Here is a 14,051-nt window from a genome sequence, read left to right on the forward strand (position 1 = left end):
ATCTTTTTCGTTCAAACACCGAGTAGGTAGCTTGGGTCGAACTAGCTCCACTATAGGAACCACGGGCCTCCATACAGTGGTGCCGATGACCTCTAACCCAACCTTCTGCCCTTTTGCCCTTTTGCCCTTTTGCTTTTGCGGTCTACCCTCCGATACTCCTTCGGTCATTCCCACTAAATGCCTTCTTTTCGCTTTCGTAATTCGTATACCTTTTGGCATTTTGGTTTTCGTTCACATTTGCCACATGTGTGAACTCCGAAGACTCCTTACAATTTCCAATTCGAATCTTGTTTTGTATTTTTCCCATTATAATATCATTCGTTCGCAAATGCCTTGTTTTAATGGTCTCTGGTTTTTCGAGTTCCTTAGCTTATGTCAATCATTGAAGTAAATGAATAATTTAAGCAATTAAAAAAGTCTTCAAATTGTAAAGAATCAAGAATGTGTTTTATTAAGCTAAAAAGCTTTGCATTAATTAATTTCAAAAAATTCAGAATACCTGCCGGCTGCCCAATTGAAGGGTGGACGATAGGTCTGGATTATAAGTCTTTAATTAATTAATTAGATCATAAAAACTAAAGGTGTTAAATGGTCAGATTCGGTTTAAATCATTTAATTAAATGATTTTAATTTTGAAACGACTTTATGATATCAATTTTAAATGAATCGATTTGATTTCGGTAAATGGTTTCTGTTTGATTTTGGCACATTTATGTACAATTAAGAGTGTTAAACAATTCGATTTAACTCAAGTCATTTAATTAAACGATCTCAAATTTAAAACCATAACTTTATTAAAAGGTTTCATGGTTTTAGTTTAAATGATTTGATTCGATTTCAGTTTGATTTTGACACCCTTACTAAAAGCTGACCTCGTAGATGGATCCTTTAGGCTTAAAGCATAACCTGGAATGCAATAAGTTTACTTTTATGTGCACTCTACCTGGTAAATCATTTCAACAAGGGTTTGCAAAGTATCAATTCAACTATGAACTCCCCTCAACATCATGTTGTCGTGGTCTAATGGAAGAGGGTCTATGGTGCATCTTCTTATGTCCATTCGACGGTTGTGTGCATGATCGTTTATATATCATGCACAACAATGCACAAACTCGCTCGAAGGATTTTAGGTGATTCGTGACCGATAGCAGTTTTCTCCGGCGTGCCATCTTGCCTTTTGTTCTCAATAGTTTTATTCTTCCCTCCACTCTAATTAGCATGTGTTAATAAAACTTTATTCTAATTTGTGGGTGCAGAAAACTTTATTCTAATTTCTATTTATATTTAGGAGAGTTTCCCTCCATCAACATTACTACACTGTTTTTTTACTGTTCAAAGTCAATAATACCCACCCCACTGTTCCTGATACCTATCTCAAGACACCAACAAGCAATTTATGAGAGCAAGTTATGCCACAAACAATAACCATTTGTTTTTAACAAACCGTTTGGTTATTATTACACAGAATATATTACACAATCATAAATGGGTTTAGTATATCTATGTGCAAAATAATTTTTGTATTTTTTATTTCCTCTATTCTTTTGTATAATTTCAACAAACATGTGAGGTGCGATGAGAAAATTTGATTAAATTCAATCAATTCTTCGATCATTGTTGTTGCATGTTTACAGAAAGGCATTTACGATCATAATTGTACATTTAGGTAATCTTGTTTTGCAGGTTAAATCCAATCTCCAAATCACTTGGCCAACGATGTGGCTACATCTTCATATTTTTGCCCCCCCCCCCCTCTCTCTCTCTCTCTCTCTCTTCACTCCTAAACTTTTTTTAGTCATTAATATAAGATGAAAATTATCTCTTGTAGGTAAGATCCACAAGGTTTTTGAAATAGAAAGAAAAAAAAATCAAGGACTTGTAGAATTCTTCGCTTCTTCTTCCTAATACCAACTTTTAGAATTTAAGATGATTCCAATTAATTCCCACCCAGATTCTGAGATTTAGAATCGTTTGGAGGCCGATGCATGTATGTTTGTTTTCATACATTTCCCCCCATTAGCAATTCAACGAAACTTTTTTGTGAGCTCTGTAGCATCTTATCAAGCCCAAAGACAAATGGTCAAATTGAGTCATATCAAGGAAGGAGCATAGAGTACACTGGCATGTAAGGTACAGAATAGCAAAGGATGAAAGAAAAGAATTAACTTATAAGAATCCATCGTGTTGTAGGTAAAAACTAGCCCAGGGGAACCAAAGATATTTTCACCTCAGTGAGTGATGAGAAAATCGTGGTCCGGATTGGAGTCTTTACTCTTCACTATCTCATGGTGTATTTTATAATTGTGAGGGCAACATGAAGTTAGCTTCGACACGTAATCCAAAGCAGACCATATGATGAGACGTACTCCTTGACCTCTTCATTAGTGTGGAGTGACAAAAAATCTCACATAGGTTTGTGAAAGGAAAATCATTATCCATATAAGAATTGAAGTCCTCACTACATGAAGTGGATCATATCCACTATGAAGTAGTTGGTTTGACCTTCGTAAAGAAATAAAGAGGTAAAATCTCACTAGCAATACTGCATTATTCTTAATTAATTAGAAACTAATACTGCGAAAACCCTGTAATCTTCTCCAATTTCTTAAAGTATGGTACTGCGACAATGGTGGGTGGAGATGGGATTATTATCCTCTCCAATTCCTAAAATGTGATAGTGCGATAGTGCTAGATGGAGATGTCAACACCTAGCAGCTGCCGGCGCATCCAATTGTTTGTTTCAACACCTCCACCTAGCACTGTTGCATTGCCACACTTTAAAAAATCGAAGAAGATAATTTTCCAGTGGAGATGTCGAGCCTGATAGCTGACTTGCAGCTAAAATTTAGTATGGTTGCGGCTGGATCTTGGTAACGCTCCGTTATATTTGTTTCTTGCACCTCAAGCCAAGCTCCACCACGGGGCCAAGGCAACAACCTACGATATTTAAAAAAGAAGAAAAGGAAGAAAGAAAGAGAATTGAGATAAAAAAAAAAGAGCAACGAGTAAGAGTAAGCCAACGCCTAACCCATCTGCCCGCAGTCTGCGCGTACGTGCGTGCGTCATAGCTGAGGCCTCTCAGATTCTCTGTCTGTTCCTCTTCTGTTAGGCAGGTCCAAGAAACCCAGCAAAACGAAATATCATTTGGTTAATGACGGCTTCGCTTACGACATTCCTCTCCGACCCCACCATAAATAATAATCAACAACCCTTTTCCCCCTCTTCCAAGTACCCACCTCATCCCACCCTTTAAAAACATACACAACCGACGATCCACTCTGCATTCTCTCTCTGCTTCCAATTCCGTGTCTCAGCCTTCCCTCTGCTCTGAAGACTGAACAAGTTTGTCTCTCTGTCTCCTTCACGACGTCTCTCCAAGCACATACACATAAACACTCTCTCAGCTGCCACTCTGGAGAGAGAGATGGGTCCATGCTTCTCCACAAACGCCACTGATGATTCCCCCAATCTATCCATGGCCAAAGTCATCTCTGCTAATGGCAATCTCCGTGAGTATCCCATACCCGTTACAGTATCGCAGGTCCTTGAAATCGAGACCTCTTCCTGCTTCCTCTGCAATTCCGATAGTCTCTTATTCGATGACTACATTCCTGCCTTTGATTCTTCTGAAGAACTTCAGGCGTGTCGGATCTACTTCGTCCTCCCCACCAGTCGCCTACAATATCGCCTCACTGCTCCGGATATGGCCGCCCTTGCTGTGAAGGCCAGCACTGCGCTCTCTCAGAGTTCCAGGAAAAAGGTTGGATGGAATAAGAAGACACGGATATCTCCGGTTTTGGAACTGAGCAACAACCAGAGAATCGGGATTATTGGTGGGTTTGGTGGATATTTTGAGTATGATGGGTTTGATACTTCCACTGACAAGTCGAGAATCGGCCGGGTTTCAAGATCTGGATCCATTAGGAAATCACAGAAAAATTCTTCCAGACGAACCAAGAAGTTTGCTATTCAATCGTTTCGAATGAGGTTGAGCACCATTTACGAAGGATCGGAGATCGATTAGTTCTGTAATTATTCGATCGCTTCATCATAATCATCATCGAGAAAATCGACATATATGCAGCATATGTCCTTTTTCCGTCTCGAATCTGGGGATCACTTGAGAGGATCAATAGCCCGGATCACATTCTAGTTCCGAATCCGTAGGTCGTTTGAGAGAGGTGAGCCGAATCTATATGTGAGCTGCTCGGCGGAGGAGAACCATTCTCGTACAAGAATGTGATCCCGAACTCGAGGATCACTAGGAGCAGGAGAGTGTTTTTCTATTTTCTCCATCAAAGAGGAAGCCGAACACCTATTAATCTATCAAAAGATGGGTCTTTCTGTTTCAAGTCGACCCCTTTTGTAAATTTTCATCTCATACTTGCAATAGGCAGCATTTCATTTGTTCCTTTTCATTTATCATACTCTGTTTTGAAAGTTTTTCTATTCAAAAAGATATCTTTTATGAAACTTCAAGTATCAAATGGAACAGAAAAGAAATCAGGGATGCAATGGAGAAACCGTAACTGAACAAAACCAGTTATAAACCATTTTCTGGTGCCCGATGGACTGATTTAGTTCGGACTTTGGAGGTATATACGGTTCTTCAAGTTTGTTTCAAAGATGTAACTTCGAGGGCTGGACTTATGGAGGAACTATGGAAGTGTGGGAAAGAAGGGGAAAAAATCCTCTGCACAGTCTTAATATGGCGGTGTACTGCAGTGCGGATCTGAGAGCTCGACATGTGGAAGATGCGACATCCAAAAAACTGTCTTCCATTGGATGAAGCTTCTTCCATGTGTCGAGCTCTCAAGGCTGCATTACTCCCAAATGTCTATACTATAGAGAATTTTAATCCGAGAAAGAAGCCTATGAAGAATTGAAATTTTGAAACTCAAAACGACCCTCCAAATGAATCTGTATTAAGGAAAAAGGCATAATCCTCAATTAGCTTAGGCTTTCTCTGATATAATTTCTAGGACCATATTTTCCGCACCCACACTCAAGGGAGATCGATGGGTTTGGATGATGTCCATGAGTATGGGGATCGGAACAGTGGGGTGGGATATCATTGACCATTGGTAGATGAGGAAGGAAAACATTTTAAGACCATTGATGGCTAGCTATACTTTGTGGGTGCAGAAAAACTTTCACCAAACTGGTCAAATTTTTTTACGTCAAGTCATAAGAGTGTGTAAAATGACCATTCTGCCCATAGTGAAATCGAAAATCCCATTCAAACCAATGCCATTGTGTGCACTCTATTACGTGAAAGTTTTCTTCCATCAGTATGAGTAGGGTAATCTCATCCTATAACTATGCACACTAAATGTTTGTTTATTTAGCCACAAGATTAGTAAAATCCAAAACCATATCAATAAGTCATCATATCTGTCATGGTTTCGCCTTCTAGGCTTAATGGTATGATTTGTTCAGATTATTTTCTTGTTAACAGTTAAATTGACATCACCACTGATATATTAAGTGAGGACTGCTTTTGATTTTGTTGATGCTGCTGACCTAATGAAAATATCAAATTTCCTTTCCCTCTGTTAAGAGGTAGGAGATGGAGCGGTACAAAGGAGTGAGACAGGGTGGGGAAAAAGAATAATCGAAGTAGGGGTGGGGGCAGGACAGGGTAGTGATGAGGCTAAGGAAGGGGAAATAGTAGAAGTGGGGTGTGGGGGCAGTACAAGAGAGATGGGGTGGGGAAGAAAAATAGTAGAGGTGGGGGTGGGGGCAAAACAGGGGAGTCATGGCCTCATGGGGGTAGGCCAGGGGAGTGTTGGGGTTGGGGAGAAAAAATCGTTGAGGTGGGATATGGGGGCAGAATAGGGGAGTAATGGGTGAGGGAGTTGAGGAATGGCAGTACAAAGGTAAGAAATTGGGATGGGGAAGAAGACTAGTGGAGGAAGATGTGATACCCAAGAGATGGCATAGTACTGGCCAGTCTGAGAGATCATTAAGAGGTCCCCACCAAAAGACAGCTTAGTATTATGTGATTTGGGGAATCAGTGAGAGTGTTAGTTCCACATCGGTTGGCGAGAGAGATCCTGAGCTATTGATAAATAGTAGCCTCCTCTACTTAGTATGACACATTTTAAAGCCTTGAACCCCATTGAGTTAAAACGGACAATATCATGCCAAGAGGGGGTTAGGTTGTTACAGCAGTGGGCCACAACGGAGACGTTTTGGTCTTAAGGAGAGAGAATATGACATCCAAGAGACAACACAATATTGGCACACTTGAGAGATCATTGAGGGGTTCCCACCAAGAGACGGCTTTATACTAGGGAGAGAAATCCTGAACTATTGATAAAGAGTAGCCTCCTCAACTTGGTATGACCTATTTTAAAGTCGTGAGGTCCATTGGATCAAAACGGATAATATCATACCAAGAGAGAGTTTGGATCGTTACAGGAAATGATGATTTATTGGATTAATAGTTAATAAATATTAATCTGATTAATGTTATTTTGGTTTAGATACCTCAAACACAATATGTGAAAAGATGGATACTTTCGTTACAATTGTCATTTATACTTACGATTTTAAAAGTTTCATTATGATATTACTTCTTCTTCAAACAAGGACCTGGCTCCTGTGTCAAAGCACGTCGCCTTGAGTCTGACGTTGCACATGCAGCCGGATTGCCCGGATGCACATGATCTTTTTCGTGCAAACAACGAGTAGATAGCTTGGGTCGAACTGGCCCCACCTTAGGTCCACTATAGGACCCCATACAGTGGTGCCGATGACCTCTAAACCAACCTTATGCCCTTTTACCCTTTTGCTTTTGCGGTCTACCCTCCAATACTCATTCGGTCTTTACCACTAAATGCCTTCTTTTCGCTTTCGTAATTCGTATACCTTTTGGCATTTTGGTTTTCGTTCACATTTGCCACATGTGTGAACTCCGAAGACTGCTTACAATTTCCAATTCGAATCTTGTTTTTTTTTTTTTCCCATTATAATATCATTCATTCGCAAATGTCTTGCTTTAATGGTCTGTGCTTTTTCGAGTTCCTTAGCTTATGCCAATCATTGAAGTAAATGAATAATTTAAGCAGATAAAAAAGTCTTCAAATTGTAAAGAATCATGAATGTGTTTTATTAAGCTAAAAAGCTTTGTATTAATTAATTTCACAAAATTCAGAATACCTGCCCGGCTGCCCAATTGAAGGGTGGACGGTGGGTCTGGATTATAGGTCTTTAATTAATTAATTAGATCAGACGCTGTCTGCATTAAATCCTAAAAACTAAAGGTGTTAAATGGTCCGGTTCGGTTTAAATCATTTAATTAAATGATTTTAATTTTGAAATCATAATCAGACTATTTATAAACGATTTCATGGTATTAGTTTTCAATGGTTCGATTTGATTTCGGTAAACAGTTTCTATTTGATTTTGGTACATTTATGTACAATTAAGAGTGTTAAACGATCCAATTCAGCTTAAGTCATTTAATTAAATTATCTCAATTTTAAAACCATAACTGAACTATTTATTAAACGGTTTCATGGTTTTAGTTTAAATGATTCGATTCGATTTCAGTTTGATTTTGGCACCCTTACTAAAAGCTGATCTCGTAGATGGATCCTTTAGGCTTAAAGAATAACCTGGAATGCAATAAGTTTACTTTTATGAGCACTCTACCTAGTAAATCATTTCAAAAAGGGTTTGCTAAGTATCAATTTCTTAAGACTAATGGGATTTGCAGATATTTACTAAGAGCTTATTTTCAATTCAACTATGAACTCCCCACAACATCATGTTGTCGTGGTCTAATGGAAGAGGGTCGATGGTGCATCTTCTCATGTCCATTCGATGGTTGTGTGCATGATCGTTTATCATGCACAACAATGCACAAACTCTCTCCCCAATATATTTTATTTTAAAATGAATTGTTATAATCCTAAGTTATTTTTTGGGGTAAAATACCCATACAAGTTTCCCTTACTTGTATATATTCTTTTCAGGAAATGGAGAATTATTTTCTTCTCACATGAGATTCTTTATTATTTTTTCTCTTTTGTTCAAATGTCAATGTGAGCCTCATGTGGATGATACCATCCTTTGTACTACCATTGATTTAGCATGAAGATTCCTCCCGGCACACTCTCCCATTCTGCAACTACCAATTGAGGTATGAAATGTTTGATCTAGACTCCATTCCTTACAAACCCCCCCCCCCCCCAATGTATCTAATGTTAATGCATCCATTATCCTAATCTATCGCATTTAAAGGTTGATAGACTCCTACACTCCTAGTATATCTTTCTATCTGATTACTCTGAAGAGACGTTCTTAATATATTAATGTCATTTTTTCCTCTACTGAACTCATGGATCAAGGCTATCGTATTAGTCATATTGACTGATAAGTATTAGCAATCATCGTTACATGATACAAATACGGATTGGAAGTATCGACCAAAAAGTTGGTCATATTTTAATTGACATCTGATACAGGTGCAATCCGTATTGTATCTAACTGGTGGTGTGACCGATAGGGCCATTGATACCAATACTTATACTAATAACCTTAAGTAAACTTTCATATACGTATAAAATCTGCAATCAACCACTGATTGAGCTGAATTAAAAAGGTGATCCTTACGTGCATGAAAAAACAAAATCTGACATGAACCTTTCGATGGCTTCTAGAATAGAGACAATTCCTTCACCCGTAGTCAAGGGATCGAGGGTTTCGGATGTTGTGCAAGGAATGGTGGGGGTATTATTGTCTTCATATTATTTATCCTTCCCCATGGTGCTGGAGGAAAACTTTTTCCTTCTAGAATTAGATAAACCTCTCCATTTGTTGCCAAAATCCAGCCAAAGTCAAATTTAGATTTGTATTGCTTAAAATCCAAAATCTTCTCCTTTCCTTGAAAAAAGATATTTCTTTGTTGAGTGGCTCCAGGTTTTCCCATTTTCCTCAAGGCTTTCTATTTCTATTTTTTACCGTAATTTCCTTGTTTTCTCCATCTAACCCTATCCAAAAATAATGCTAAAAATGGACAAAGATTGTAAGTTCATCTTATCCCATGATAAGGGAAATTTAATTACACTTGATTAGGAAGAATGAAAAAGAAGATTTTCTAATCCAACCGTTCATTAAATTTATCTATATTCATTTTTAATGTACATATTGACACCCTCAATCATATGGCACACATTCTCTAAAATGTCTCTTCCAACCAATGACTAATTAAAGCATCAAATTATTATAGTAGATCATAGTTAAGCTGAATGAGCTTCATCCATAAAGCCAAATCCTCATTTCCTTTCCACCTAGATCCGCGTATGTATCACTAAATTAATATATAGATGAAAAATATGCTATAAAATTGATCAATGCACATCTCTTGTATAAAAAAACATACATGTTTAACAAAAAAATAAAAAATCATACATTGTTGGATTGAGGATAGCCAAGGTATTCGAATGAAATATAACTATAAAGAAAATCAGAAGAAAAAAATCAAAAGAAATTTTGAATAAATATAAAATTAAATTTAGAAGACTTGAAGGATATTTCTTCTAAAATAGGCTTTTCATATCTCGGATCCAGAGTGTAGCTCCATAGAAAAATGGAGCAGATAGCCGACTCCAGCTAAATTCACGATTGTCACCAATAAGAAGGCAAAGACTCTCGTACGGTCGTAGATGGGTTTGCGTCGATCCGTTCCGTTATCTTTCTTTCTTCTCCATCAAGCCAATCCTTTTTTTTTGGAATAGGAGAGTTTGACCCCTTGGGGTTTTTTTTTATTATTCTTTTGGGTAAATCTTCCAACTTAAAAAAAAATTGTGGGGTAAATTACATGCACCCCCAAAGTCAGGAATTTGTTGTTTGATCCTGTTCTATTCTTCTGAAAAGTGAAAAGCCAAACGGTCTGTGTTAGGGCTGCAATAGGATCGGGATTGGCTGGGCTTTTATGGAATCCTAGCCCAATCTTTAGTCCCCTTAGCTGAGCTCAGGTCTGACCCGATCTTGATTCAGGGCAAGAAAAATCCAATCCTGACCTGCCCTCAGGGTCGGGCTGAGTTGACCCTGATTGACCTTGATCATAGGTAGGGGAAAGAAATGCGTAGACTAGAATGGGCTAGGAGAAAATTATCAATTTTACGTAAAATAACATTGTAGTAAAATGTATTATATCACTTATTTTCATCATATATAATATATTATATAAACAAAATGTGAACGACGTTTAAAGTTTATAATATATATATTATATCAATATATATTTTATAGTATAACTTAAAACGGGGTCAGGCCGGGCCAGGCTTAGCTTGAGGCCTCAACTCTAACTTAACCCGACCCTGACTCAGGGCTAGAAATTTCCAGCCCTAACCTGCCCGCAGGGCGAAATATCTTAGCCCTGGCCTTATTCGGGCTCAAGACGGGTTTAAGTCGACAGGGCCAAACTTGCATCCCTAGTCTGTACTACAATGTCCATTCTTCATTGCCGCGGGGCATCCATGGAAGCTTCAGTCCTGACATTCTTTGCTCGATGTGGAAGCAATCCAAAGCATAGAATTGTCATTGAATATAATCCTCAAATAGGTGGTGGTAAAAGGGGCAAAATCTAATACACATTTGGCACTTTAAATTTGATTTTTTGAATTCTAAACGTGTGGGTCGATCACGGTAACCTTCGTCAGAGGGTGGTTGGGCCAGGGGATGTCCGCTAGAGATGGTTTGTCTTTTGCAAACTTCGTCGGAGATTGTTTTCTTTTGCAAGATTCGTTGAAACTGGAATGTAGGTAAAACCCTAAATCGATTTAGGGATTTTTCATTTGGAGGAGAAGAAGGTAAACAAGGGTAAAACTGACCTTAAATTAAGTCATTGAAGTATAAATGGCAAAACTGTCCTTTTACTTTCAAAACTAACTGTTTACTAATACTGTGAGCCATTAAGGTTTTATTTGTAAATGGTAAAACTTAGGAGGATGTTTTGTTATTGTTTTAAATATCAGAGGTGCATGTAATTTGCTCAAAAATTTGAGATAGAAGAAAAGTAACGAGTAAAGCCGCCAACGCATTTTCCCGTCATTATACTCATCCGTCAACGCGTGTACTACTTCCACGTCATAGCTGAGGCCTCTTATATTCATTCTTTCACACATCCTTTTCGTCGTGGAAGAAACCCCGAAAACCGAAATGGCGAAATATCGATTTCGTTAATGAGAGCTTCACTTACGCCACCCCTCTACGATACTCCGACGACTCTGACCCCACCATACCATACCATACCATACATACTCGCCCCTCTTCCTTCCAGGTACCCCACACACCTCTTACCTCACCCTTTAAAACCACACATAACCGACTCTCTCTTCATTCCGACAATCTCTCTCTTTCTCTCTCTGCTTCACTTTCTGAAGTTTTTCTCTCTGTCTCCTTCTCGACGTCTCTCGAAGCACCACTGTTGTTACACTCTGGAGATGGGTTCATGCTTCTCCATAGACGCCACGGATTATTCCACAGATCCATCGACGGTGAAAGTCATCTCTGCTAATGGCAATCTCCGTGAGTATCCCATACCCGTTACAGTATCGCAGGTCCTTGAAATCGAGACCTCTTCCTGCTTCCTCTGCAATTCCGACTGTCTCTTATTCGACGATTATATTCCCGCGCTCGATTCCTCTGAAGAACTTCAGGAGGGTCAGATCTACTTCGTCTTCCCCACCAGTCGCCTACAGTATCGCCTCACTGCTCCTGATATGGCCGCGCTAGCTGTGAAGGCCAGCACCGCGCTTTCTCAGAATTTGAGGAAGAACGGTCGACGGAACAAGAAGATACGAATATCTCCGGTTTTGGAACTGAACAACAACAACAATCAGAGATTCGGAAATGGTGGGTTTGATGGATATTATGAGTATCATGGGTTTAAGACTTCCACTGACAAATCGAGAATCGGGGTTTCAAGATCTGGGTCATCCATTAGGAAATTGCAGAAATATTCTTCCAAACGAACCAAGAAGTTTGGTGTTCGATCGTTTCGAATGAGGTTGAGCACCATTTACGAAGGATCGGTGGAAGATTAATTTTGGGATTTTAATCGATGGGATCAAAATCGAGAAAATCGACATATATATTTTTAGCATATGTCCTTTGTTCTTTGTTTGTTTATTATAATCCTGAGCTCTGTGGACTTATGGTTCGAGTCCAGAATCTGGAGGTAACTTGAGAGGATCAATTGGATCAGGATTCAGGAGAGTGTTTTACTAATTTCTCCACCACCAAATATGGAATTTGAGGGGTGGAAGAAAGAACACCTTTTAATCTCTTAAAAGTATTGATTGGTCTTTCTGTTTCAAGTCAGACCCCTTTTGTAAATTATCATCAACTCAGATCGATCTTCAATAGAAGAAGCATCTCATTTTGTACATTTTCGTTTTATCATCTTTTATGAAAATTTCATGAAGTTACAATTCATTTGTTCATTAGCACCTTTCAGCGTTGGAATGGAGAAGCGGCAACTAAAACAAACTTGTGATATTCCTCCATTCTCTATTTCTGTGGAAAAAAAGTCGCTCCTACACTTATAGCAGGAATGTTCCTGCTACAATGCTAGCAGCCAAGGAAATGGGATAATTCACTTCCTCCTTTGGGTTCGTAAATATTCTTCTAGATTTTAGTATTTTCTAAAATACCCTTTATGATTTTATTTCCTTGGCTATCAGACTAAGTAGCAGGAAAGAGGGATGACCTCCCTGCCCATTGAAATGCAAATTGACACCCTTTAATGATGCTTTCGCATGTACTCTCATTTGGTTCTGGCCATTTGATTCGGTTTCAATTCAGTTCGAGACAGTCAATATAGAAACAAAAACCAAATCTTGTTGCTTTCATTCTGTTCACGTTCTTCAAAAATAAACAAGCCATCATTAATTTGGTTTGGCCTGGTTCGGTTTTTAAGTTCAGTTTCAACCAATCTTCTTCTACTTTTTACCGTATTGCATTCAATCTAGTCATTCAGTATGGTTCGACTCGATATTTCATTCAGCTTAAATTCTTGAAATCATAATTAAACCATTTTAATTCTGTTCGACCCAATTCAATTATTAGCCTGTCGTTTTATACAACATTTTGCAAACTTATATTACTAATTAAAGTAGGGGCCACTCTGTTCTTTTTTATTCTCATTAATGTCCCTCTCTATGCATTGACGTGTTAATTTATCATTTAAGTTCCTCGCTACGTGGCAAACCTATTACCTATTAAACTGTTAAAGTGAGCCCCCCTCGTCCTTAAAAATCTCTCATATATTGAATTTTATGGGTTCCATCCATGGCAGCCGGCAAAGGCTCTGTTAGGTGACTCTTACTATCAGTAACCTGACACCTGGCAAACATATTACCTATTAAAGCAATGACCACTCTAAACAAAGTCTCCCACCCGTAAATAGAAATTTAATTGATATAATGGTAGCTTGTAGGTTAGTAGATGGAATCATCTTAATCATACATGTAGCAGACACACGTACGGTCAGATGTTATCCGGATTCCATCCATGTTAGCCTGTTAGGTTATGCTCGTACCTGTAAGCTATATTACCAATTAAACCGAGGCCACTCCTTTATCTATTGAATTTTTAACTGACATTAATGTGGGGATTTGGATCAGCTCCCCCATCTGGGGACGCCTGGGGTCAAATCTGGACCCTCTGTGGAGGGTTCAGATCTGTCTCCATGATCTCCGGATGGGGACTTGATCCTGATTCTGTATGTCGTACGTGGTCTACAAAACTTAGAAAGTCAAAGAATTTTAGAATTAGAATTTGGGTTCCGCAATTGACTCACATTGACACTACATAGAATCGGACCGCCCAAATTGGATGCGAATATGAGACCTAATCTAATCTCCTGTTTAGATTCTCAAATCAAATCATTAGAATCTGAAAGTTATTTTATAGGTGTCTCTTCTTTTATTGCATTATTATATAAAATGAAGCCTGAATCCGAATTTCTGCTTCACCAACACACACAAATTATTTAGTACAAAATTAAGCCATTGGATGAGTGTACCAGGCTAGTC

At 38.6% G+C, this 14,051-nt stretch overlaps 2 protein-coding genes across 2 annotated transcripts in view; both read left to right on the forward strand.

Annotated features, from left to right (window-relative positions):
- Positions 1-3,421: 3,421 nt before the first annotated feature.
- On the forward strand, positions 3,422-12,104 carry LOC122661148. The gene is made up of 2 exons (XM_043856477.1): positions 3,422-3,817; positions 11,868-12,104. The coding sequence occupies exons 1-2, from the start codon at positions 3,425-3,427 to the stop codon at positions 12,057-12,059; spliced, it is 585 nt and encodes a 194-aa protein (XP_043712412.1). The 5' UTR covers positions 3,422-3,424; the 3' UTR covers positions 12,060-12,104.
- LOC122661147 (protein MIZU-KUSSEI 1-like) overlaps positions 11,358-14,051 on the forward strand; it is a 41,186-nt gene continuing 38,492 nt past the window's right edge. Inside the window, exon 1 of the mRNA XM_043856475.1 lies at positions 11,358-11,380. The gene's annotated coding sequence lies outside the window, so the exon portion shown is untranslated. The remainder of the gene's footprint in view (positions 11,381-14,051) is intronic.

The sequence above is a fragment of the Telopea speciosissima genome, chromosome 5 (genome assembly GCF_018873765.1).
Source record: "Telopea speciosissima isolate NSW1024214 ecotype Mountain lineage chromosome 5, Tspe_v1, whole genome shotgun sequence".
In the NCBI taxonomy this organism is placed as follows: domain Eukaryota; kingdom Viridiplantae; phylum Streptophyta; class Magnoliopsida; order Proteales; family Proteaceae; genus Telopea; species Telopea speciosissima.